The following is a 24,127-nucleotide window of genomic DNA, read 5'->3' as shown; positions in this document are numbered from 1 at the left end:
GATTAGTTGTGCTTAAATGCTTATGTAAAATATTTGGCGGCAATACCTACCGTTAGTATTACCTAGCGTTAATATTTTGGTGCATTAGTATGTTCCTGGCCGTTAACTCTAACTGAGAATTTAAGTGACAGACATGTGGCAACATCTAATTGGTGCAATTAATTTTAATTTATTAAATATATCAAAAAATATTTTTACAAATATAATTAATTTTAAATTATAAAAAAAATTAACAAAATCAAAAAAATAAAAACTTAAAATTTAACTAATTGAAAAAATTTAAACGTAAAAACTCATCATCATCAACATAAATTTTATCATGTTTTCAAGAACACCAAAACTTGATAATATACTACAGATCTGAATCTCTGTAGCCTAAAAAATCACAAAGATATGAATCAAATCATTTTTCATCAATAATCCTTTCATTGAAATTTAAGAAAACAACAACTCCAAATCTTAAGAACACCCAAATCATTAACCAAAAACTCTTCAAGAACACCTCTAAAAATACCATTACAAAATACCCACTTCAAATACAAAATCTAGAAATTTTAATATCCAAATCAAATACAAATCTAGAAATTTCAATATGTTGCGATTTTTTATGCTACGCAAGTGCACCTATTGGAATTTAGTAATAATCTTGGTAAAACCAAGTATCGTCCTCAAGGACTGAATCCTCAATTAGCAATCAATTAATCTATTTTTCTATTTGGTCAATTAGAATTTTGATTCTTATAGACAAAGCAAAATAAAATATAAAATGCGGAAACGATAATTAATGATTAAATAAAACAACGAATAACAGCAAAACCTTGGATTTAAACAATGAAAGAATAATTAGGATATTTAATCTCATCAACTATCATCCCTATCACTCCCTAATACAAAATACTAAATTCTTCTTCTTTCTGCCTATTCAATTAACGAGTTGACAAAAGCAGCTTATAATCATATTATGAATTATAAACTCAACTTAAGTGACAATTTCCTATATTTCTATGGTAAATTGAATCACAAAGATAGCATTAATCTCAACAACTCAATAAATAGTTACACAATTAATCTAGATATTCTCATTCCAAATTAGAATTATGTCCAATATAACCAAAGCAAATTCAAATCGCACTTCTCAGATTTTGATTAAAAAACATATAGATAATGACTATAGATGGCCAATCAATAATCAATCAATAAGAATAGGCTATAAGGAATTGAAAAGAGATTGAAGAAGAAAAATAAAATTGCATTAATTCATAATAAGGATTTAAGTGATTCAATTAAAAATCCTAAACAGCAAATTAGTTCATAATTGTAATTCTAATCACAAAGAAATTAAAAAATAACATAAGAAAATAGATGAAAAACATGCAGTTTTTTAATTCTCTCAGCCTTCTTAGCCTCCAAGACTCTCAAAAAAATTTGTATCCTCTTTCTCGTTTTTTTCTTCCTCGTAAAACCTAATCTTTTCAGCTTTTGAAGAGGCGGGTCGTGGCTCTACATGTACCATGCCGTGGCCCATGTCTTAAATCTTCACGGATCTGAATTGCCAGGCCGCGGCTCTCCCAAATCCATGCCACGGCCCGTTTCTCTGATTTCTGGGTTTTGGCCCTTCTATGCCGCGGCTCAAGTTTCTCCTCCGAAACATAGGTTCTGTTTCAAGGGCTAGTCGCGGCTCTACAGTGCTCATGTCGCGACCCTTAAGACATTTCTCAATTCTTGCATTTTGAAGCCCGAAAAATCATCAATGCATCCAAATCATGTTGAGATCCATCCTTTGTCAAAAATATTATCAAAACTTGGATATTTCTTCTCTTTTTGGACATTTTTCCTCCAAGTACTCAAATCTTCCTATTATTCACAAAAGCTACAAAAACAAACAAACAACAGCATAAACCCACACTAAATGAAAGAAAAATGACATAAAAGACTACCTAAAACATCATCTAAACATGACAAAAACTAGACTCAACACAATACCACTACTACAAAAAATGTCATTTGTGACAGTTCCTAACTGTCACAATTGATTTTTTGCGTCAATTTTGAAACAGACGCGAAATCCCATGACACAAATCAACTTGACATTTGCGTCAGTGTCCAACTGTCACAAACGTGGCATTTGTGACAGTGTTCAACTGACGCAAATGCTAAATTAAAAAAATAAAAATAAAACGCTATGAACCTCGACCCCGTGTACCCAGCCCCCAGCCACCCTATGCGACCCCATGCGACCCCAACCCCCCTATACCCAGTCTCCAGCTAGCCACCTCTCAACCTCCGCGACCCCAACCACCCCCCACGACCCCCGCGACCCTAGCCACCTACATGACCCCTGCAAATCCAGTCAGAGAAAAAAATCAAGAGGAGGGTTTTTGGGTTTTGGTTTTTCAAACAATAATCTTCAAAATAAAAAAACTATACAAATTTTTTTTAAAAAAAAAACTATGTATAAGTTTCAGAAACATATTATATTCATCAATTTAACCATAAAATTTTTTTTAAAAAAAAGTGATAAAAACTCACCAAAATGGGTCAAGAAAGTCGAAGGTGTCGTTGGTTGTTGGGAGAAAACCTAAGTTTTCGAATTTGGGAGAATGAGGGGGCTCGGGGATGATGGTTGGGATTTAATACGGGGCGCACTATTTGCGTTAGTGGGCAACTGACGCAAACATGCCGTTAGCGTCAGTTGCCCACTGACGCAAACTTCGCCAATTAAGAGCGTCAGTGTTATCACTGACGCAAATGCCCCAACATTTGTGGCAGTGCTCATCTGCCACAAATGTTGATTCTCGGTCAACGACATTGACTATTTTGGTGTAGTGTACCCAAATCAAAATATATTTTTTTTAAAAAAAAAAACCCACTAACTTTTTTCAAAGAAGAAATTAAGGGTCTGATTGGTACGCGATTAGAAAACTGTATTTTTGAAAAGTGAGATTCTGAAATGAAAATCTGAATTTAGTGACTAAAAACATGTTTCTAAAAATGTGATTGGTTAAATGTCAAGAAACTATTTTTGAGTTTTAAAAAACTGAATCTGTGAGGGGCAAGATGTTATACCCAGATTTCGAGCCATAGTAAATATGACATCGAAAGCTGAGTTCGCAGCAAATGGTCTCGTGAGGATTAGAGTGATCTAGGATTGTAAGTCGAGCCTGCAAAGTATGATATATGATCTCGAATGCGGTGATCTCGAAATGATCTCCGTCTCGAAAGGTAGCTCCGAGAACACCTTCATCTTCAGGAACTTCGGAGCATGGGTCTTGAGCTCGATATCCCATCTCGAAAGTAACGTTAGCTCGGGAGATGTCAGTGGCTTGCACAATGACATGAAACCTGAAATGCTGGAGCCTTGAAGATACTATGAGATGTAACCCTCATTAATTGATGTAAATCCCCAAGAATTGTGGGATATTATTTATTCAGTTATACGCTCCTTGATCTTTGGGGGGACGTTTCCTTTTATATCTGATTATTGGCATTTAAAGCCATTTATTTTATTTACACAAAAAGAGTAACTACCCAATATATGTGGGATAGTATTCTGCATTCTTCTCTATAAATAGGGAAGTCATGCACCATTGTAAAGGACCGAAATTCTGATCCTTGAGAGAAAACTCTGTAGAATTCATGCTAAAGAATTGTTCAGAGATAATCTTGAGGTTAATAACAGAGACTCGTGGACTAGGCAGATTTAACTGCTGAACCACGTAAAAAACCGTGTGTTTGATTCGTTTGTTTCTTTTTGCCATTGTCTTTAATTGTTTACGTGCTCTCTTCTTTTATCTGTTGACGAAAAACGGCGTCAACAGTTTGGTGCTTTCATTGAGAGCCTTACGCATTCATCCCTGAGAGATTCATGGCTGCAAACAATCAGAACACTCCTGAAGAAAATTACCCAAGGCGTCCTGGAAAACAGCCAATGGAGAACCCGGACGCTGATGAAAGGAGTGGGTCCTCTGATTCCCGGGGACCACCTCCACAACCAAGGGATGAGGACATGTACTATAACCCTGAACGTTATGTCCCTATTGTAGAATTGGAGAATCGGCAGCTGAAACAGTTGTTGGCAGAAGCTAACAAACGTAACGAGGAGTTGACTAGGATAGCCGCAGAGGCGCAGGTGGCTCAGCCCCCGCCTCCGCGCGAAGACCAAGTCCCTCCTCCAAGGGACATGCACGTTCCTCCCCGGAGGCCCCGTGGACGTCCACGAAAAAATGCTGCCACAAGGAGGCCGGCACAACCTCCAACACCAGCAGAGCCATCTGCTCCTTCTAGGCCTCAGAGGAGTACCCGAGCTCGGGTCCCGCCTAATCCACCTGCGGAAGCACCTGCAGGAACTGAGAATAACCGAGCTCATACCGAGGCTCGGACTCAGGTTCCTGGTAGTGCACCAAACGCAACTGGCCCATCTCGGGCAAATTCTGGACCCTCTAGGCCGAAGCAAGGGAGGCAGCCACCGTCACCTATACGGTTCCCTCCATCTCCCGTAAGATATCCTTCACCTCCCCGTAGAAACGCTCAACCTGTTCAGAATCAGGATCAAGGGCGTACGGGGGATAGGCAAGGACACAGGGAGACTTTCCAGGAGCGGAGAGGCGCACAATCTGAGAGAAGTCAGACGTCCCGGTCTCGCACTGCGGAGACAAGGCGACACGGGAAGAACCCATCTCGAAATGACCGATCAGTAAGTTTCACCAGTGACGAGTCCGGAGAAACCAGGTCCGTCAGTAAACGCGACCGAGGTCGTAAAAATACTGGAAGCCACAAGACCCGTCCCGACCTGCGGAATCATCTGAATCAGAGCAGGGGGAAAGGAGATCAGACAAATCCGGATCTAAGGAATCATCTGAATGGGCGTAGAGATCCCTCACGGAGACGCGAGCCTGGGATCGCGATTAATGACTATCAATTCCAGACACCCCCTAAGGACCCAGTCCAAGAAAGGATTGATCAGCTCGAAAAAGCCTTTAGGCTTTTGAAGAATGAATGAGGGAACGGTCGATATGAGGACTCTGATGAGGAGCTCGAGCCGTTTGCTCCCAATATTTCTAACACTCAGTTTCCCCAAGGGTTCCGGATTCCTCACGTCCCAGCGTTTGAGGGAAAAACTGACCCATGTAGCCACCTGAGTACATTCAACACTATCATGAGAGCTAGTAACGTGGGTTACGAGCTCAGATGCATGTTGTTTCCAACATCATTAGCCGGACCTGCCAAGAGTTGGTTCGAGAAGTACAAGAGACACTCGATAACCTAATGGGATCAGTTGTCTAGGGACTTCAAGAAGCAGTTCTGGGCTATGATGGGAGTCAGACCAGAGGCATCCACTTTGACCAACGTCCGACAACAGCCAGGCGAAACACTGAAAAGCTATCTAACAAGATTCAATCTTGAGGTCGCCCGAGCTCGAGATGTGGATGACAGTGGGCACCTAATGGCTATCCGAGCTGGTGTTTTACCCGGGAGTGCCCTTTGGGATGACATGCAAGGGAAACCGGTGAGGTCGATGATAACTCTTGAATAAAGAGTTATTTCATGTGCTTTTGAACTTATATTTGTGAAAAAAATCATGAGTGATGTTAGTTTATTTTTAGTTTTTGTAGCTAACTTGGATGTTTTCATTATCTTAATTAAGTGTAATTATTTTTTTAGTTTTTAATAGCTATTGGGTTAAAGATAATGATTTCATGGTTAAATATTTGCACAAAGGAATGAGTGAGCTTAAGAGTCTATTGTGATGAAATTATTGTGTTGATGGCTGAATATTCAGGATTGCTGCAGCAAAACTGAAGCATTGTGATCAACTATATTTTGGAGGAGGGAACACGTGGCAGTCAAGAGTCAAGCTTACATTTCAGCTGATGTGGCAGTGGCAGAAGGAAATAATCAGTATATTGGAGAAAAGGACAAAAGAGAAGGAAGACTTGATGTTTTGGGAGAAAAAGAGGGGCATTATGGTACTTTTGGAGGAGAAGAAGATAACCTAATATACCAAAAGAATGCTCCAGCCGTAATATACAATCAGCAGCCATTTTTGGCAAAGAAAACCAGAAAAAAAAAACAGAGAAACAAGCTGAGATACCAACAAGGAAGAAGGAGGACAAGCATAGAAAGCTCAAGCATCATTTGGATTTGTTCTTTCTTCTTTTCTTAAACTTTCTGTTATTAATTTCTGAGTTAGATACTAAATCTGAATATTATGGGCTGTTTTGATTGTGAATTACTGTTTATGAAACCAGCCATGAACTAATTTCTTGGTGGCTTGAATTGTTGATAAACCCTATGTTATAATCTATCCATTTCTTGCACTTTATTTTAGTAAAATCTCCCTTGATCATTCAAGTGTGCTTAAATTGATTTTTTGTTGTTGTTTGGCCAGCAATGGCAAGTTATTTTAATTATATTTAATGCTGGAAAGGTTGAATGTAATAGGAAAAGCTTGAATGACACAAGTCATAATCTAGGTTAGGTTATGTTAGTAATTAATATAGGGATATGTTAATTACCTTGTGTAACATATGAGAAGTGAACTGTGATTTCATTCTTAAATCTGATTTTGCATAGGAATATGTTTAATTAGGTAGAAGAATTAAGGTCATAAGATTTGGGAAAGTTTTATGCGTATTAAATGAACTTTTTGTTATCCTGGGAGTTTTGCTAGAGTATTGCTGCAGCAACACGTTCGCAATTTGTTCAGGACGAATAATATAGGGGAATTCAACAATTCAAGTCCATTTTGCAATTCATAAATTTCTCTCAATTTTCTTGTTCAGTTCAGTTTTTAATTTCAGTATTTCTATTTTATTTTAATACTTTGCTTAGTCTATAAACAACCACTTGACTTTTAATTTTCTAAAATTGTTTAGTAATTGTTTTGCTTACTTTTTAATTTGCAATCCCTGTGGAGACGATCTTGAATACTTACTACTTTATTACTTGTTTTGTGACTGTGTACACTTGCACATTTTAATCGAATCAATTTTCACAACAGTCGATAACCGAGTTTAACAGACGGGCGCAGAGATTTGTCAATGTAGAGGAGGCGAGGTCAACGCTCAAGGCGACCTCGCAGACCGAAACTACAACGATAAACATTAATTCCGCCTCAACCTCGGCTGACCCAGCAGCTCCACAGCCTACCTCGGAGAATCCCTCCAAGAGGAAAAAGAGCGAGGGAAATAACCCTGAGGCTGATGGAGGAAAGAAGAAGAAAGGAGAAAGGTATTTCTCCGTATATAAAGTGCACACCGAGCTCAACGAGTCTCGGGAAAACATATACCTGGCTAATGAAAACCAGGTCCCCTTCAGGTGTCCGGACCCTATGAGGAATCAAAAGTCCAAGAGGGATTCCAGCAAGTATTGCCGGTTTCATAGGGACACCGGACACACAACTGATGAGTGCCGACAGCTGAAGGACGAGATCGAAGGGTTGATCTCGAGAGGTTATTTCCGGCAGTATGTCAAAAACCAGAATACTGGACAGACTACTGCCAGCCAGAGAGTAGCCGCGCTTCCGGCAGCACAGAATAATAACTCCCGATCTCGGGAAGAAGACAGGCCTCCGCCGATAGATGGAGAGGACATAATAACCATCTCGGGAGGTCCTCATCTCGCAGGAGGGGGTAGAAATGCTCAAAAGCGATATGTGAATGAGCTGAAGACAGGGGACGGGTCTCCTTATGAACCCGAACCAAGGGCACCAAAAAGCCAAAGGGTTGAAACTCAGCCTATAACCTTCACCGAGGAGGATGCCTCCCATGTCCCGTTCCCTCATCATGATCCACTTGTCATCACCCTACAACTTGCCAACAAAAGAGTGCGCCGAGTTCTCATAGACAATGGGAGCTCAGTTAACATTCTTTATAAAGCAACACTAGAAAAAATGGGACTCTCCCTTCGCGACCTGAAGGCTTGTGCAACCACGTTGTACGGCTTTTCTGGAGAAGGAACCGCCTGTATGGGGTCCATCGAACTCCCTGTGACCTTGGGAGACTATCCAGTCTCGATGACCAAGATGATGGAGTTCGTGGTAGTAGAGTTACCATTTGCCTACAATGTATTGCTCGGGAGACCCACCCTGGTCGGGCTGGGGGCAGTTTCATCTGTAAGGCATCTAGCCCTTAAGTTCCCAACTTCGAGCGGAGTCGGAACATTGAAAGGAGATCAATTGGCAGGAAGGGAGTGCTACAACATTTCCTTGAGGGGAAAGAAACAAACGAGCGCTCAAGCACTCGTTGTCATACAGAATAAAGATGGGACAGTTTTAGAAATTGATGAGGAGATCGATCCGAGGATTGAGGAAAAGGTTGACCTCCAACCTTTGGAAGAGCTCGAAGAGGTTCAGCTCGAGGAAGCTGATCCCTCAAAGAAGGTGAAGGTCAGGAAACACCTCCAAGACGAATCAAAATAGCAATTAATTTGCTTTCTGAAGAAAAACCAGGGTGTCTTCGCGTGGTCACACTCTGACATGGTGGGAATAAGCCCTAATGTAGCGAGCCATGCATTGAATATAGACAAAAGCTTTCCCCCGAAGCAGCAAAAGCGAAGGCAGCTGGATGAAGACAGAAAGAAAGCACTAAAGGAGGAGGTGGACAGGCTGAAATCAAATAATTTCATAAGGGACGCTTTTTACCCGGACTGGGTGGCCAATCCAGTGTTGGTCCCGAAGCCCAATGGGACGTGGAGAACGTGCATTGACTACTCGGACCTCAACAAGGCCTGCCCGAAAGATTGTTTTCCCCTGCCGAGAATTGACCAGCTTGTAGACGCCACAGCGGGACATGGGCTGATGTCGTTCATGGATGCCTATTCTGGATATAACCAGATTCCCATGCACGCCCCCGACCAAGAGCATACGAGCTTCATCACAGATAAAGGGCTCTACTGCTATAATGTCATGCCGTTCGGACTCAAGAATGCCGGAGCCACGTACCAGCGGCTCGTAAACATGATGTTTTCAGAGCAAATAGGAAACAACATGGAAGTTTATGTTGATGACATGCTTGTAAAGTCTCAACTTAACAAGAACCATGTTGAAGACCTCGAAGAGTGCTTTGGCGTGCTCAGAAAGTTCAACATGAAGTTGAATCCTCAGAAGTGCACTTTTGGGGTGTCTTCAGGAAAATTTCTGGGTTTCATTGTCAATTCTCGTGGGATCGAGGCTAATCCGGACAAAATAAAGGCCCTGATCGATATGCCTTCACCTCGGAAGCATAAAGATGTTCAAAGCTTGACTGGCAGGATGGCAGCTCTGAGCAGGTTCATTTCGAAGTCGACGGACCGCGGTCTCCCATTCTTCAACTTATTAAAAGGAAGTAAGAAGTTCGAATGGACAGATGAGTGCGAGCTAGCCTTTTAGGAGCTCAAAAAGCACTTAGCCGAGCCGCCCATCCTATCGAAGCCTGAGACAGGAGAAGTACTATTCCTATACCTCTCAACTACCGAACACGCGATAAGCGCGGTGCTCGTTCAAGAAGAAGAGAGAGTACAGAAACCCGTCTACTATATCAGTAAAAGATTACTGGGGGCAGAGTTAAGATATCCACTAATGGAGAAGCTCGCCCTCAGCCTAATCCACTCATCTCGCAAGCTCCGCCCTTACTTTCAGGCACATCCTATCCATGTACTAACAGATCAACCACTAAGGCAAGTCTTGTCTAAACCAGAGGCGTCTGGTCGACTCCTTAAATGGGTTGTTGAGCTCGGACAGTTCGAGATCACCTACCATCCGAGAACGACCATTAAGGCACAAGCCTTGGCAGACTTTATAGTGGAGTGCACTGGTATAGCCGACGACGAGGTAATAACCACGGCCCACGAGCTGTGGAAACTCTACGTCGACGGCTCGTCAAATGAAAATGGAGCAGGGGCAGGAGTTATTCTGATCACTCCTGCAGGGAGCAAACTTCACTCTGCGTTAAGGTTCGGCTTTAAAGCATCTAATAATGAAGCTGAGTACGAGGCTTTACTTGCGGGACTACGAATAGCAAAAGAGCTCAAGGTCAAAGCTATACATTGCTACAGCGACTCCCAGCTCGTGGTTAATCAAATCTTGGGAGAATACCAGGCTCGTGGCACAAAAATGGCAGCTTATCTGGAGAAGGCAAGGTCCGCATTAGAGTTTTTTGAGTTTTATGCAATCGAACAGGTTCCCCGAGAACAAAACTCAAATGCAGATGCTTTAGCTCGGCTCGCCACCTCTGCCGAAAATGAGGAGCTGAATGTTATACCCGTAGAACACCTGTCAGCACCCAGTATTACTGAGCCTGACGAGGAAGATGTGTGTATGATCGAGACAGAGCCGACCTGGATGAGCCCGATCGTTGAGTATCTCGAAAATGGAATTCTTCCAAAAGATCGAAATCAGGCTCGGAAACTAATGTATCAACTTCCTCGTTACACCATCCTGGACGGAAGGCTATACAGAAGAGGGTATTCCATGCCATTGCTCAGATGTGTGACTCCTCCCGAGGCAAAGAAGATTATTGAAGAAATTCATGAAGGGTTCTGCGGAGACCATACCGGGGGGCATAGCCTATCCAAGAAGATTATACGCCAAGGATATTTCTGGCCAACCATTAAAACGGACTCTTTCGAGTACGTGAAAAAGTGCGACAAATGCCAGAGATTCGCCACGATACCCCGAGCTCCACCTTCCGAACTGACCATGTTGACATCCCCATGGCCTTTTGCGGTATGGGGCATCGACCTCATAGGCTCACTCCCAACCGGCAAAGGAGGAGTAAAGTATGCTGTGGTCGCGGTTGATTACTTCACAAAATGGACGGAGGCTGAACCATTGGCGACCATAACTTCAAAGAAGATCCTAGATTTCGTGGTAAAGAACATCGTATGCCGATATGGAGTGCCAAGAAAGATTGTGTCTGACAACGGAACCCAGTTTGATTGCGACTTATTTACGAACTTTTGTAACAAGAACGGTATAATAAAGAGCTTTTCGTTAGTGGCCCTGCCTCAGGCGAATGGTCAGGTCGAAGCCGTTAATAAAACTCTCAAAAGTTCTTTGAAGAAAAAGTTGGAAGAAGCAAAGGGACGATGGCCTGAGGAATTACCTCAAGTCCTTTGGGGATATAGAACTACAGCTCGGACATCAACTGGACATACCCCATTTTCTCTAGCATACGGCTGCGAGGAAATGTTGCCCATTGAGGTCGAAATTCCAACGATTCGAACTCAGATTTACGACCAAAGTTCCAATCATACTCAGCTCGAAGAAACCCTAGACTTGATCGAAGAAAAGAAGGAGGAGGCTCAGCTGAGAAATGCTGCTTACCAGCAACGAACCACAAGATATTTCAATAAAAGGGTTCGAGATCAAAAGTTCGGAGTAGGAGATCTGGTATTGAGACGCGTATTCTTAGCAACCCGAGATCCAGCAGCAGGAGTACTCGGGCCAAACTGGGAAGGACCATACCAGATAGAATCAGTCATCCGCCCTGGCGTATACAAACTTTCGAGATTAGATGGGAGCCTTATACCACGAGCATGGAATGGCGAACACCTTAGACCTTATTATCAATAGTATAGGAAAAGTGTTGCCTGTAACCATGATTTTTTATCTGTTAGTTTGTTTTTGAATAACATGTCTACTTTGTTTCGCATGTAATTTTTTTTTATTTTTGCAATCTCTCTTAATTTAATAACCTATGGTCACACTCATAGGATATTAAGGGGGCATCATTGGTATACATACCACCAGCTTAAAAAATAAAAAATAATAAATAAAACATGAAGTATTTGGATATAACCAAATACGCGAGCTTAAATAGTTCGGACTTAACCGAGCGAGCTTAGATAGTTCGGACTTAACCGAGTTATCAAAAACATACTAAGTGTTTGGATATAACCAAATACGCGGGCTTAGATAGTTCGGACATAACCGAACTACCAAAAACCTAAAACGTTTGGAGTTAACCAGATGTGCAAGCTTAACAGGTTTGGAACAAACCGGCCAAATTATCGATCGATGATAAATGGGAACCTAAACCTATTGCGAAATATGTCGAGGTCGAGGCTGGAATATCCTAAAGAAAAATAGTTTCGAACTCGTAACCTCGGAGCCAAAATACTGAGGAAGAGGAAAAGTGACTAAAAAGATAACCAAATCATTCATATTACATACCATATAAGTACTTTCGAGTTCATGGTTGAAGTAATATCCGACCTTGATAAATAACGAGGTCGGAAACGGATAATTCGAATAAACTATGCATGAATGCATCGAATTTCGAGCCTAAATCCAAACTATGTTTGTATGCGTAAATAAACATAACCGGTTCATCAATTATAAAAATGTGCAAAATATTTCGAGCCAAGAAATGTAAAGCATGTAAAAGAATTAGTTAAAGAAATTGTATCAGCCCCATGGGCATAAAATAATTACATAAGGGGACGTAGCCCCGATAACTGATTTCTCCGAGATCGAATTTAAGGAAGAAGAGTCTCCTTGGCCTTCTTAGCATCAGTGGCACCGGATCCCTCAGGACGAATAGCATGACTATCCTGCTGGGCCGCCTCTCGAGCAGCTGCACTTGCCAAAAGACGGGCATTCCACCGCTCAACATATGTGGCTTCGAGAGGACCCAGGAAGCTGGTGTCAAGCTCGGCATTGTCGGCCCAAAGCTTGTACATGGCCTGGTTGACCGCTTTCTCCCTCTGCTCCTTAGACTCATTCAAGAGGCGGGTCTTCTCACTCTCCATGAAATCGAGGGTGGCAGACTTCTCCTCTTCGAGCTTGGCATTGGCCTTCTCGAGCTCAGTGTTTGACTTTTCAAGCTCCTCGAGACGGGTCTTCAATTTTTCAAGTTCAGACTTCGAGTCTTTGAGCTCGTCAGCCATCTTCAGCTCGCGATCCTTCGACTTCTGAGCCAGAGATAAGCTCGTTTGCACCTCGTTGGTCAGCTTGTAGTTGAGTTGTGCTGAAACAACAAGGGCCTGAAACACAAAGAACGAATCAGAATTATAATCAGAGACATAAATACTCTAAATAGAGTTGAGAAGGCTACCGCGGTGGAGAGTTCGATACTCTTCTCATAAAGAGTGTTGCAGTCCGAGGCCTTGCGCACGAGGTCCCAGTGGTCGGCGCCAAAGCCAGAAAAGCTCTGACCCACCCGAGAAAGGACGTCCGAGCTGAGAATCGCCCCTTCTGTCCCAGCGGCGCCATCAAGTACATATTCCTCAGTATGAGTTCGGGCCGTTGGCAGCTGAACCGTTGAGGTAGAAGGTTTCTTCGGGGGCCGAACAACTATTAACCGGGTCTCGGTGGGAAGCTGCGAGATGGATGCAGTAGGGCCTGACCCATCAACCTGGGCAGTCGGTTCCTTGGAGGTGTTCGCAGTGATCTGGGCCGAGGGAGTCGTCTCGTGATGTTTAGGTACCTTGGACTATCGGTCGGGCCTCTTTGGTATCCTCGGGCGTTTGCTCTTCTGGGCGCCAGCTCCCCCATCACTAAAGAGCACGGCGTCGAGGTCGGGATTCATGGCACCTGCATAATGACAGTGAGTTAAACAATGATAATAACTTTGGGAAAAGATGTAAACCAGTTGAAGAAAAAACCTAACTGAGACTCTCCCCCGAGCTCGAGCTTGGGGACCATGAAATTCCCCCGTCTTCAGAAGAGGCGGGGGGAGTGCCTTCCCTATAAGTTGGAGATAACCTCGAAAGGTCCCTATAATCATTGGTCCCATACTGCACAGCAATCCCATTCCACACCTCGTCCGTGGTGTACATAGTGTCGTATTTCCCGAGCCCACTATCAAACCTATGGACACAGTCATCTACCCAACTCCATATGTAGAAGTGGTATCTATCCTGTGGGCACGAGACTAGTCTATTGGGCCTGTGTTTTAATAAAGTGGGGGACCACATTCGCGAAGTAGGAAGGGTTTTACCTCCACCGGAGTCCGAACTCGAGGCTTCGTCATTGGCCTCATTTCCCGACCGCGGACTTCTCGAGCGAATTGGGAGAGATGCTTTCCTTTCTCTCCTAGGAGGAAGGATGCCTGTGGGCAGTGGCACTTCCTCCCAGCGTCCATATTTTTTACTGGACCAGTCAGAGGTTGACTGGTCCTGTCCCAACAACCCACAAGCTCGTAGCTTGTCCTCATGTAATAAAAATGAGAGAGACCTCCTGCCGTATGGGAGTCGGAGCAGGGCCTCTCTGTGCTCCTTCATTGTTTCGTCAGGAGTGGGACGCTGAAAGTTAGCTGAAAGACGAGGTACACTTCAACTAAATATGGATTTTAGGGCTAAAATTCCGAGCTTAAAAATAGAAAGTAACGAGAACACTTACGAATCCTCCTGAACGAACGGTGTCGAGACGGGGACAGACCGTCTATCCAGAAAAAAGCCTTCTTGAAGTCAGGAGGATGGTTCGGAAGATCTTCAAAGATCTTTGTCTCTTTGGGGTAGCTCGAAAGATAGTAAAAACCATCTCCTCCCCGAGCTCGGGAGGGATTACTCTTCAAACAAAAGAGATATAAAATCTCTTGGGGTGAAGGCCCTGTCCACCCCAGCTCGTGGAACAAGGACCTCAGGGCAGACAGCACCCTGTATGAGTTGGTGTTGAGTTGGAATGGAGCCAACCCAACGAAATCAATGAAGTCTCTGAAAAAGGACTTCAGGGGCAGCAAAGCTCCTGCCCTTATATGTTCCTGGCTCCAGGCCGCGTATTTCACACTGGAATCGCGGCCCCCAGGAGCGAAACAGCTCCGTTCATGCCTTGTCGGAGCTCGACACTTCAGTGTGTCCAACGAACTAAGGCCATGGAGGACCAAGATATCAGTTATTTGGTCGGTGGTGGTAACCGAGCTCTGGTAGAATTCGGCTTCAAACATCTCCCTCCTAGGCTGCGAAGATGAAGGCTCCGCCATTAAGGAAAACTGGAGTTCCCCTGGGTGGTATGCAACCGTGACTTTTAACGCTGGGTCGAGGGGAATTGGCCTAGGTCCAGGGTTGGGCTCCGGATAGATGGCTTCCCGAAGAACTCTTCTCTTCTTTTCAATGACCTCGTCTATCTGACGACGATAGTGGGCTCGAATGTCCTCCTGCTCGCGCGCAAGCTCGTATTCTTTTATCCGACGTTGGTTCCGGGCAAAGATCGATTCCGGGCTCGGAGATTTGGGCTCGTAAGGTATTGCTCGTAATGACCCCCACCGTCTTTTCGGATTCTGTGACATCTAACGAGAAAGGAAAAATGGTGAGGGCCATGCATGCAAGAATCATGAGCTCGATGGGATGAGCTCGGAGATCTAAGGACAAGAAACTAAGTATTAAGACCCTCACTAAAGAGTCAGAGCGCGTGTTCCACAGGAAAGAAAAAAGAGCGTGGATGATTTTTTTGAAAATCCCGAAATTCAAGGGAAAGGAGAGTGGCGGTTAGCCAGGAAAAGCGTTTTTGGGTTTCGTGTATTTGTCAAAGCCCATGTTTTTATCCGAAAGCTTAATGTACAAGAAACGCTGCCTAAGAATTTCAAAACCCAGAAAATAGGAACCACATTCAAACGTCGAAACTGGGTATAAACCAGAGACGAACATCCAGAGTGAAAATCCAGAAAGCATAAAAACCTATCGGTTCAAAACCTCATATCGTATCATGCTAAGAACGTAAACTAACATACACAGCAAATACAATATAAAAAGAACAACAAAATTGGCGTACTTACACAGTGATGGTGATTGCAGCGAAATCGTCGAGTGGAGAAGAGGTTACAAGAAAGAACTCACTGACTCGAACAAACCAGGATTCCTTTGTTTCTTCGGCCTAGAAAACATGCACTGAGTGTAAACTGTGATAAGAAGTTTAGGGAGTGTTTTTCTTTTTTCTGGCTTGTGATGAACAAATGTGAAGAAGACGAAGAGGGGGTCTTGTATATATAGGTGGGAAAACTAGATTAATCAGGAGCGTTGATTAAATTCCTCAACAGATCGAATGGATGGGGATCGGTGACAAGATGGCGCCGAAAAGTTGTCAGGCGAACGATCGTGGGCGTGTTCCCAAGGTACTCAAGTACCTAAAGTGAGCAATACCCATCTGGCACGTGTCCATTTTCAAGAGTGTGACGGTATGGTTCCCAGAAAGAGTAGTTCAAAAGTTTCCTTCTCTTAGGATTCGAACAAATACTTTTGAGGGGGCAAGATGTTATACCCAGATTTCGAGCCATAGTAAATATGACCTCGAAAGCCGAGTTCGCAGCAAATGGTCTCGTGAGGATTAGAGTGATCTAGGATTGTAAGTCGAGCCTGCAAAGTATGATATATGATCTCGAATGCGGTGATCTCGAAATGATCTCCGTCTCGAAAGGTAGCTCCGAGAACACCTTCATCTTCAGGAACTTCGGAGCATGGGTCTTGAGCTCGATATCCCATCTCGAAAGCAACGTTAGCTCGGGAGATGTCAGTGGCTCGCACAATGACATGAAACCTGAAATGCTAGAGCCTTGAAGATACGTTATAACCACCTTGAATATCTACAAGTATTATAACTATGAGATGTAACCCTCATTAATTGATGTAAATCCCCAAGAATTGTGGGATATTATTTATTCAGTTATACGCCCCCTGATCTTTGGGGGGACGTTTCCTTTTATATCTGATTATTGGCATTTAAAGCCATTTATTTTATTTACACAAAAAGAGTAACTACCCAATATATGTGGGATAGTATTCTGCATCCTTCTCTATAAATAGGGAAGCCATGCACCATTGTAAAGGACCGAAATTCTGATCCTTGAGAGAAAACTCTATAGAATTCATGCTAAAGAATTGTTCAGAGATAATCTTGAGGTTAATAACAGAGACTCGTGGGCTAGGCAGATTTAACTGCTGAACCACGTAAAAAACCGTGTGTTTGATTCGTTTGTTTCTTTTGGCCATTGTCTTTAATTGTTTACGTGCTCTCTTCTTTTATCTGTTGACGAAAAACGGCGTCAACAGTATTAAATTTGGGATACGAATGTGGAGAGAGTTTTTAGGATTTTTGGAATAAAAATCACAAAATGAAGAAAACATCAATTTATCATTTTCTATTTTACAACTGGGAATTTGGAAACAGATTTCAAATTTGTTTTAAAAAATAAGCTGCCAATCAGCTATTTACATGGGACCCACAAATTTTTAAATTCCAAAATGATAAAATCCAATCCAGATCCATTACCAATCAGCCCCTAAGATACCTAGAAATTTATTCTAGAATTTCTACCTGTTCATCTTCTATCTTCCTCCTCCTATACCTAAATCCTTAGAAGTTCTAGATCCCCTAAATCTCATTGTTGTCTCAGTCGCCCAAGTCCGGTCCAAGGTCTCGGCATCTCTAGGTCAAGTCGTCGCTTAGGTATAGTTATCTTCAAAGCTTCGAAGTCGCCGTCGAGATCTTCAAAGCTTCGAACTCGTTTGTCGTCGGCCTTCAAAGCTCCGCCCAAGAAGAAGAAGAGATCTGCCGCTGAAGAAGAAGAAGAAGGACGAGTTGGGGGTTTGGCGTTTTCTGGGTTTGGGGGCTTTGCACGGTTGGGGGGAGAGCTAAAGAGCTAGAGCTTGAAGATGAATCCATTTTTCTTTTCTTTACTACAACAAAATTATCGTTTGATGACATTTAAATTTTGTCATTGAAGCACTTCCATGACATTTTTTGAGGTGTTGTTGAATGAGGGTGTGGTGGTAAGTCCAATACTTTATACAACATTTTTCTTGTGTCATTACTAGTGTTGTTAATTTTTTTTCACATTACATAATAAAAATGTCATTGAATATTTATCAATTAATAAGAAATCATTAAAATATTTTATATTAATTATTTTCGAATAATTTTTTACTCATTTTTTAATTCGCTTTTTTTTTGTCAATTATATTCTTATTAATTATAAAAATTTATTTATCAATATGCCACCCCGAAAATAATCCAAGGATTATTCAGTTGACCAATACTAGCCAACTTGTCCCATAACTTTTTTCTCTCCCCCATAGAGTTACTACCATAAACCACCGTGGCAAAGAAAACCTCCTGCTGGCCACACACTTTTATCTTGCAGTGAACAAGTTGAGGATCCTCGAGCAAAATTTTGACCTTCACAAACTTAGCTTGCCAAATAACCAAAATCCTACCAGAGGTGATAGAACTAGAAAAATATTCCCAATTAGGGAAATTATTCTCAAAGACATCTTGTATCTTCTCATGTTTCACCTTAGTCTCAAAAAGAGCTCCAAAACCAACCTTATTCTCCTTACAAACATCTAGAATAGCTTTTTGCTTTTCTTTTTTATTCATACCCCTCACATTCCACCCTACCATATTACACACTTCCATCAATTAATTGGGTTAGAATTGGTGACCAAAAGCCCATCCCCAGTTTCTTGTAAAACCTCATATCCATTACTCGTACTAGCCTTGATTGGAGCTGCATCTGCCTTGGAAGGAGCTGCCACTGCCTGTCTTGGCCCTCGCCTTTTGGGAGTAATCCAATTGCCAGAGATTTCATCACTGCCTGTTTCACCTTGCTGAGAAGAGTTTGGAATACCCTGTTCTTCATTACTCTCCTTTGAATCAAAGCCCCTATCCGAACTCTTTTTCCTCTCATCTGCAACACCACTTGTAGAATTATTCACTCTTTTTTCTGGTATAGCAGTCCCAGATGGCTGCTGTTGTTCAATCTCTATACCAATTTGCCCTTTCTCAACAGTGGTCTTCTTCTTCCAAACCACTCATTTTTCCTTGTTACAATTAACCACTGTAGAGGTGATTTCCTACAATTGATTAGATGGGCACCAGCAACCTGTCAATAACAAAAAGAAGAGAGACGAGAGTTCAATTGGGAGCACCGGTGGGGTGTCAGCCAAAGGGACTCCGACGCTCAAGTCAGTCGGGTTGTAACGAGAGCTAATAGAAAGTAATAAAATTAAGATATAAATAGTCGAAATGATGATGGATGAAGGAGTCGTAAAATGGTCAGAGTGACGGTGGCGATGACGGAGGAGTCAAGCGACTAGGTCAGGTCCAATCAGACTGACTAATTAGTCTTGCTTGACTGGATTGCTCAGAAATAGAGTAGCCTTCGTTTCAATTAGAGAGTAAAGAAAGTTCAGTGATTATTTGATGCCTTTTCTCAACCTCTGATGGTCTTATTTATTGTCCTCCTCCTCGTTCCGTCCTCCTCCGTCTTTCTCCTTCGCTTGACTCGCTCCAAGTGGTTTTATTCCGAGATTCTTGGCGAACGTGATGGGAGCCTTGACTGTTTCAAGGTCCCTGGCTGACTGAGTGTATCCGAATTCGGGTCCGGGTATGGTTTTGGGTAATTGGATGGTACTTTGTATATGCGAGCCTATTTTACATGGGCTTTGGGCCTTCTTGGCTAGTTAGATAGCTTATTGGGCTGACTGACTGCTTGTTGGACTATTATTTTTCAAGTATACGAATTTTGTCCACTACAGTTTGTCCCTCACTCTTTGGTATAGAATTCATTCTTTTATCAAAGAGTAAAAAAGAAATTAATTCCATCAGAATTTATCCATTTTCCCAATAGTTACAGAATATGCATTGACTCAATTTACCTTTTTCAGAAATTATTCACGGGGGTGGTATACTCGATTTTACTTGTGGCCGAGTGATGCGTTCCTATGCATCCGGCCGAGTGATGGGCACCTACGCATCCGGCTGTCCGAGTGACCTGTGGATGCGCGCGGCCTGGTTGGCCGATCGGCTGTTTGGGCCGACTGGCTGCTTACTTTGCGGCCGAGTGATGCGCACCTACGCATCCGGCCGAGTAATGAGCACATATGCATCCGGCTGTCCGAGTGGATTGCGGATGCGCGCGGGCCTGGTTGGCCGACCGGCTGCTTGGGCCGACTGGATGCTTGGGCCGAACGGCCTTCTGGCCTAGTGGTCCACGGGGTGGCCCTGAGGCATGGCCGAGTGGGTCACATGTTGGCCGACTGAATGGGCTGCACGAGCCGAGTGTTCCTCCGGGAAGGCCGAGTGTTTCGTTGGCATGGCTGATTGCTCCCCCGAGTGCTTTACCGGGGTGGCCGAGTGCTTTGTCGGCATGGCCGAGTGCTCCTCCGGGTGGGCCGAGTGCTTCGCCTGGGTGGCCGAGTGACTCGTGTGTTTGGGCCGAGTGGTCTGCCGAGGAGGTAGTGTGTCCGGGGGAGATGGCCGAGTGGGCCTAGTGCGCTCAATGTGAATTTTCATTTGTCTCTGAGACTTTAAGTGTCCTTAGGAAGTTAAATCCTTTTTGGTAGGGCCACCTGATGGTTGACACTTGGCACTAATCGGGTGGATTTGTGTGCCTATATAAGGGTGGTTTGTTTTTACTATTGCATTCATTTGAGGAAGGCTTGGAGAGGAGGTGCAAGGTGTGGAGTAAAAGAGCTTCTCAAGAGGTAAGTTTTCTCTCATTTGTTTTCCTTTCAATGTCCTTATGCATGTTCTTTGTGTTCTTCGTGTTCTTCATGTTCTTCGTGCTAGGTTAGTTTATTCAACTGTTATTTTTGTTTGATCCTGTAGATTTTCTGTTTGCGTTTGATCTGATTGCAATGGTGGCATATGAATTTCTGTTGTTTAGGCGTATGTCTAATTCATGTGTTTCTGTTCCTTGAGCTGAGTGGTATGTCTGACTGATTAGTAGAGACTTATAGGCTGACTGCTGTTTAACTGAATACTTTGTAATCTAATTTGATATAGTAGTCTGTTTTGCCTCGTTTAATCATATGTTTTTTATGTTTGGTCCGTCTGACTGATTGATTGATGAGTCGTCCAGCGCTTCTTGATTGTGTATCGAGCTAAATATTCTTCATGTCTTTTTTGTGTTCCTTAAGGCTTAGCTGTTGTTTTGCTCTAGGTGATCAGCTCATTATGTCTACAAGTAGGTGTGATAGTCACGCTGATTCAGTCTGTCGACTGTCTTGTTCGTTTAGTGAAGAAGATTTTAGTTCTCTCTTTCAAAGTTCTACTGAGATGGTTGATTGCAACCGAATTACAGTAGTAGAATTGGGGGGTCGTCCTTTAGGTGATGTTACTGGAAGGGGAATAGATTCTAACGAACCTATTGATGGTGGTATGTCGGGTTCTGGTAGTATGCTTAGTTCTAATCCTAGGTCTTCCATAAGTTTAGGTGAGTTGACCTATCTTCGTCGTCATTATGAGATCCCTGATACCATCAGTCTGCATGCTCCTGCTAAGGCGGAGCGGCCTGACTGGCACTTACCTGGTTGGGTGTGTCTGTATGAACTTCCCTTCAAAGAAGGGCTTCGGTTTCCCATCCCCCGATTAGTCGTTGAGTTGTGTGAGTACCACGAGATTTCGCCCGAACAACTAATGCCAAATTCATGGCGGATTTTGATGTCTCTCGAAGTCCTTTGTGAAAGGCACAAGATAACACTTGGGGTGGCTGACTTGTTGAGAGCTTACTACTTGAAGGCACACCTTAATGACAAAGGTAGGTACCAGTTAACAACTAGGGGGAAGGACCCTCCTTTAATTATTAGTTTGAAGAGTGGAGATAAGAGGTGGAAGGACCGTTACTTCTTCGTCCCTTTCGTCTCGTTGGGGTTACCTGCTGATAGTAGGATACCTTGTTCATGGTCTCCTGCATGTGAGTCTTTTATGCTTGCCTACTAATCCGTTTCCTTGCATATACATGTTGTTGTTGTTTTTATTTTATTTTGTGTGCTGATACTTCTATCATTTTGCAGGTAGGCTTCGAGTTGAGTACCTTTGGGATTCGAGGGAGTCTTCTGGTCGACTTAAGAGTATTCTTGCTATTCCTGAGGCGGAGCGTGAGTGGAGTGATTTGCTGTCTGAATCGAGTCTTCGTCAGAGTTCTTTGTGGCGCTCTGTTGAAAAACTCCCTGAAGGTATTCCTCTTCTACAGAGTCCTGATAATCCTCGTGTTGTGTTTATCAAGAGAAGTTTAGAAGTCTTGGGATATACTCCCAATTTTTTGACTGAATTGACGACAAGTGAGCGGTTGTTTGCAGACGTAGCTATGTCCCGACCCTTTACACTTCCTCTAACCGGTTCCAATGCCTTGGAACGTTTGCGTCAAGCAAAGAAATCGTCCGTTGGGAGCTCAGAAGCTGATAGAGAGGTTGTTGTGCCTCCGGCTGATCCCCCTGTTTTGACGCGGAGTCAGACGAAAAAAAAGAAGAAGGCTGTGCGGGATGATTCTTCCGACCCATTTAGCGACACCGTTGCCCTTTCGTTCCCTTCCAATGCTGCGGCCTATAGTGAGATTGGGCCTCACTTAGGAGAGATTGATAAGTTGTTGTGGCCCGAAGATGATCACAGAATGGAGCAGGTTGGTACGGATGGGTCAATTGATACCACTGTTTCTCATTTGTTCCAGGTACGAATATTTCATTTAGTTTTGTTTGTGCCGACTAGCTGATTTCTCTTGTTGTCTTACATTTTCTTTTTTATGTGTCAGGGTTTGCAAGGGGTCATTTGGCTGAAGAAGAAAATCAAGTCCTTAATGGCAACTCTAAAGGAAGTAAGGAGTCAGAGAAATGATCTTCGGGGTGAAGTTAGTCGGCTGAAAGATTCCAAGAAGGAGTCTGATCAACTCATAGCTGATTTGAAGGCTCAACTAGAATCCAAGGAAGCTGATGTCGAGAAGCTGAGAGTGACTCTTGGTCAAGTTGATGATTTGAAAGCCGAGGTTGCTTCGTTGGAGAATCGGATGTTGGTCATTGGGCTGGAGGCTGAGATCCAATGCCGTGGCGTAATGGCTAGTGAGTTTCGGGATGGTAAGGCTGATAGCTGGGATGTTCCCAAATACATTGCTGATCTTGAGGAATTGGAGAAGATGAGGGCTGAAGAGATAACCCGGGCCGAAGAGTTAGCCACTTCTTTTGGCATCATGACTACTAATGATCTGGTTGTGGATGACTGATTCCTCTTCTACTCGTGTTCATTGTCGTGGGATAACAGAGTTTGTCGGGCCTTTTCTAGTTGTAGTATGAACTTTTTCTTATGTAGTATTGTATCCTGATCTAACTGACCTAGTTTTGTTGTATTATGGCTTGTTGTAGCTTTTGTTAGTGTTGTTTAAGTTATTGTTCTGGTAGCTTTTGTAGTCCTTGTATCGGATGCTGATTGGCTGAATGACTTATGGAGTATTAGTGTCTTATTCCCCCAATCTAAGTATAAAGTGACTTAGTCAATTTATATTTAGATTTGTTATTGAACTGTTCGTAGTATATATATAAAGAAAAAATGGTTGTGATAGGGGGCTGCGCTCCGTGGAGCTGCCTACATACCCTTTGCAGGGATCAAGCCCAAATGTAGTTCTGACACTTCCTGCATTATAAGTGTCAGTATGTTGCTCGAATGAAGATCTTGTGAGAATACTGATGAAAGAAAATGAAAGTAGACTGGGTTAAGTTAAGAGTGATACAGTCTCAAGTGGATAGCATTCCAGCTGTTGTTGATATCGCGTCCCTCCTTTGTTTGTAGCTTGTATGCTCCATGTCCGACTACCTTTGTGATGAGGTAGGGACCTTCCCATGTCGGGGCGAGCTTACCTGCTCCAGCTTCCTTAGTGTTCTGGAAGACTCTTCGTAGAACCCAATCTCCTACTTTGAATGTCCGAGTGCGGATGTTCTTGTTGTAATGTCTGGCTATGCTCTGTTGATAGGCTGAGACTCTTAAGAGTGCTTTGTCCCTTCTTTCGTCGATGGTGTCGAGTTCATGGCACATGTTTTCCCAATTTTCTTCGTCTGTAGTTAGCTCATATCTGGCTGTCGGAACTTCGCTCTCAGTTGGGATGACTGCCTCCATCCCGTAAGCTAATGAGAATGGTGTCTCCCCTGTCGCAGTCCTGGTTGTGGTTCGATAGGACCACAGGACTCCTGGCAACTCGTCAGCCCATCTTCCCTTAGCTTTTTCGAGGCGCTTCTTGATGTTGTTCATGATGGTCTTGTTGGATGACTCTGCCTGTCCATTTGCTTGGGGATACCTTGGTGTCGAGAAGCTGAGCTTGATGTTCCAGAACTTGCAGAAGTCTTGGAAGTCGAAACTGATGAATTGAGAACCATTGTCTGTCACAATTTCTTTTGGTACTCCGTACCTACAGATCATATTCTTCCAAATGAAACCCTTTACTTCTTTGTC

General features: G+C 43.2%; 1 protein-coding gene across 2 annotated transcripts; it reads left to right on the top strand.

Moving 5' to 3' along the window:
- The first annotated feature begins 21,052 nt into the window (after positions 1-21,052).
- LOC133794788 (uncharacterized) lies at positions 21,053-23,197 on the top strand. 2 transcript variants are annotated; one of them, XM_062232190.1, is made up of 4 exons: positions 21,054-21,608; positions 21,709-21,870; positions 21,994-22,361; positions 22,443-23,197. In XM_062232190.1, exons 1-4 carry the CDS (start codon positions 21,074-21,076, stop codon positions 22,905-22,907), a joined length of 1,530 nt encoding a protein of 509 aa, XP_062088174.1. In that variant the 5' UTR covers positions 21,054-21,073; the 3' UTR covers positions 22,908-23,197. The 2 variants fall into 2 exon arrangements, with proteins under 2 accessions (XP_062088173.1, XP_062088174.1); XM_062232189.1 differs by having other exon boundaries at positions 21,053-21,608; positions 21,709-22,361.
- The last annotated feature ends 930 nt before the right edge of the window (positions 23,198-24,127 follow it).

Source organism: Humulus lupulus, chromosome 8 (genome assembly GCF_963169125.1).
Source record: "Humulus lupulus chromosome 8, drHumLupu1.1, whole genome shotgun sequence".
Lineage (NCBI taxonomy): Eukaryota > Viridiplantae > Streptophyta > Magnoliopsida > Rosales > Cannabaceae > Humulus > Humulus lupulus.
This window is presented reverse-complemented; position numbering and strand designations above follow the sequence as displayed.

Excerpts from the sequence above, each read along its gene's own strand:
- LOC133794788 (XM_062232189.1), top strand. The coding sequence starts at position 21,074 with ATGTCGGGTTCTGGTAGTATGCTTAGTTCTAATCCTAGGTCTTCCATA. Across the intron at positions 21,609-21,708 it reads TTGTTCATGGTCTCCTGCAT|GTAGGCTTCGAGTTGAGTAC; the intron begins GTGAGTCTTTTA and ends ATCATTTTGCAG. Across the intron at positions 22,362-22,442 it reads CTGTTTCTCATTTGTTCCAG|GGTTTGCAAGGGGTCATTTG; the intron begins GTACGAATATTT and ends TTTATGTGTCAG.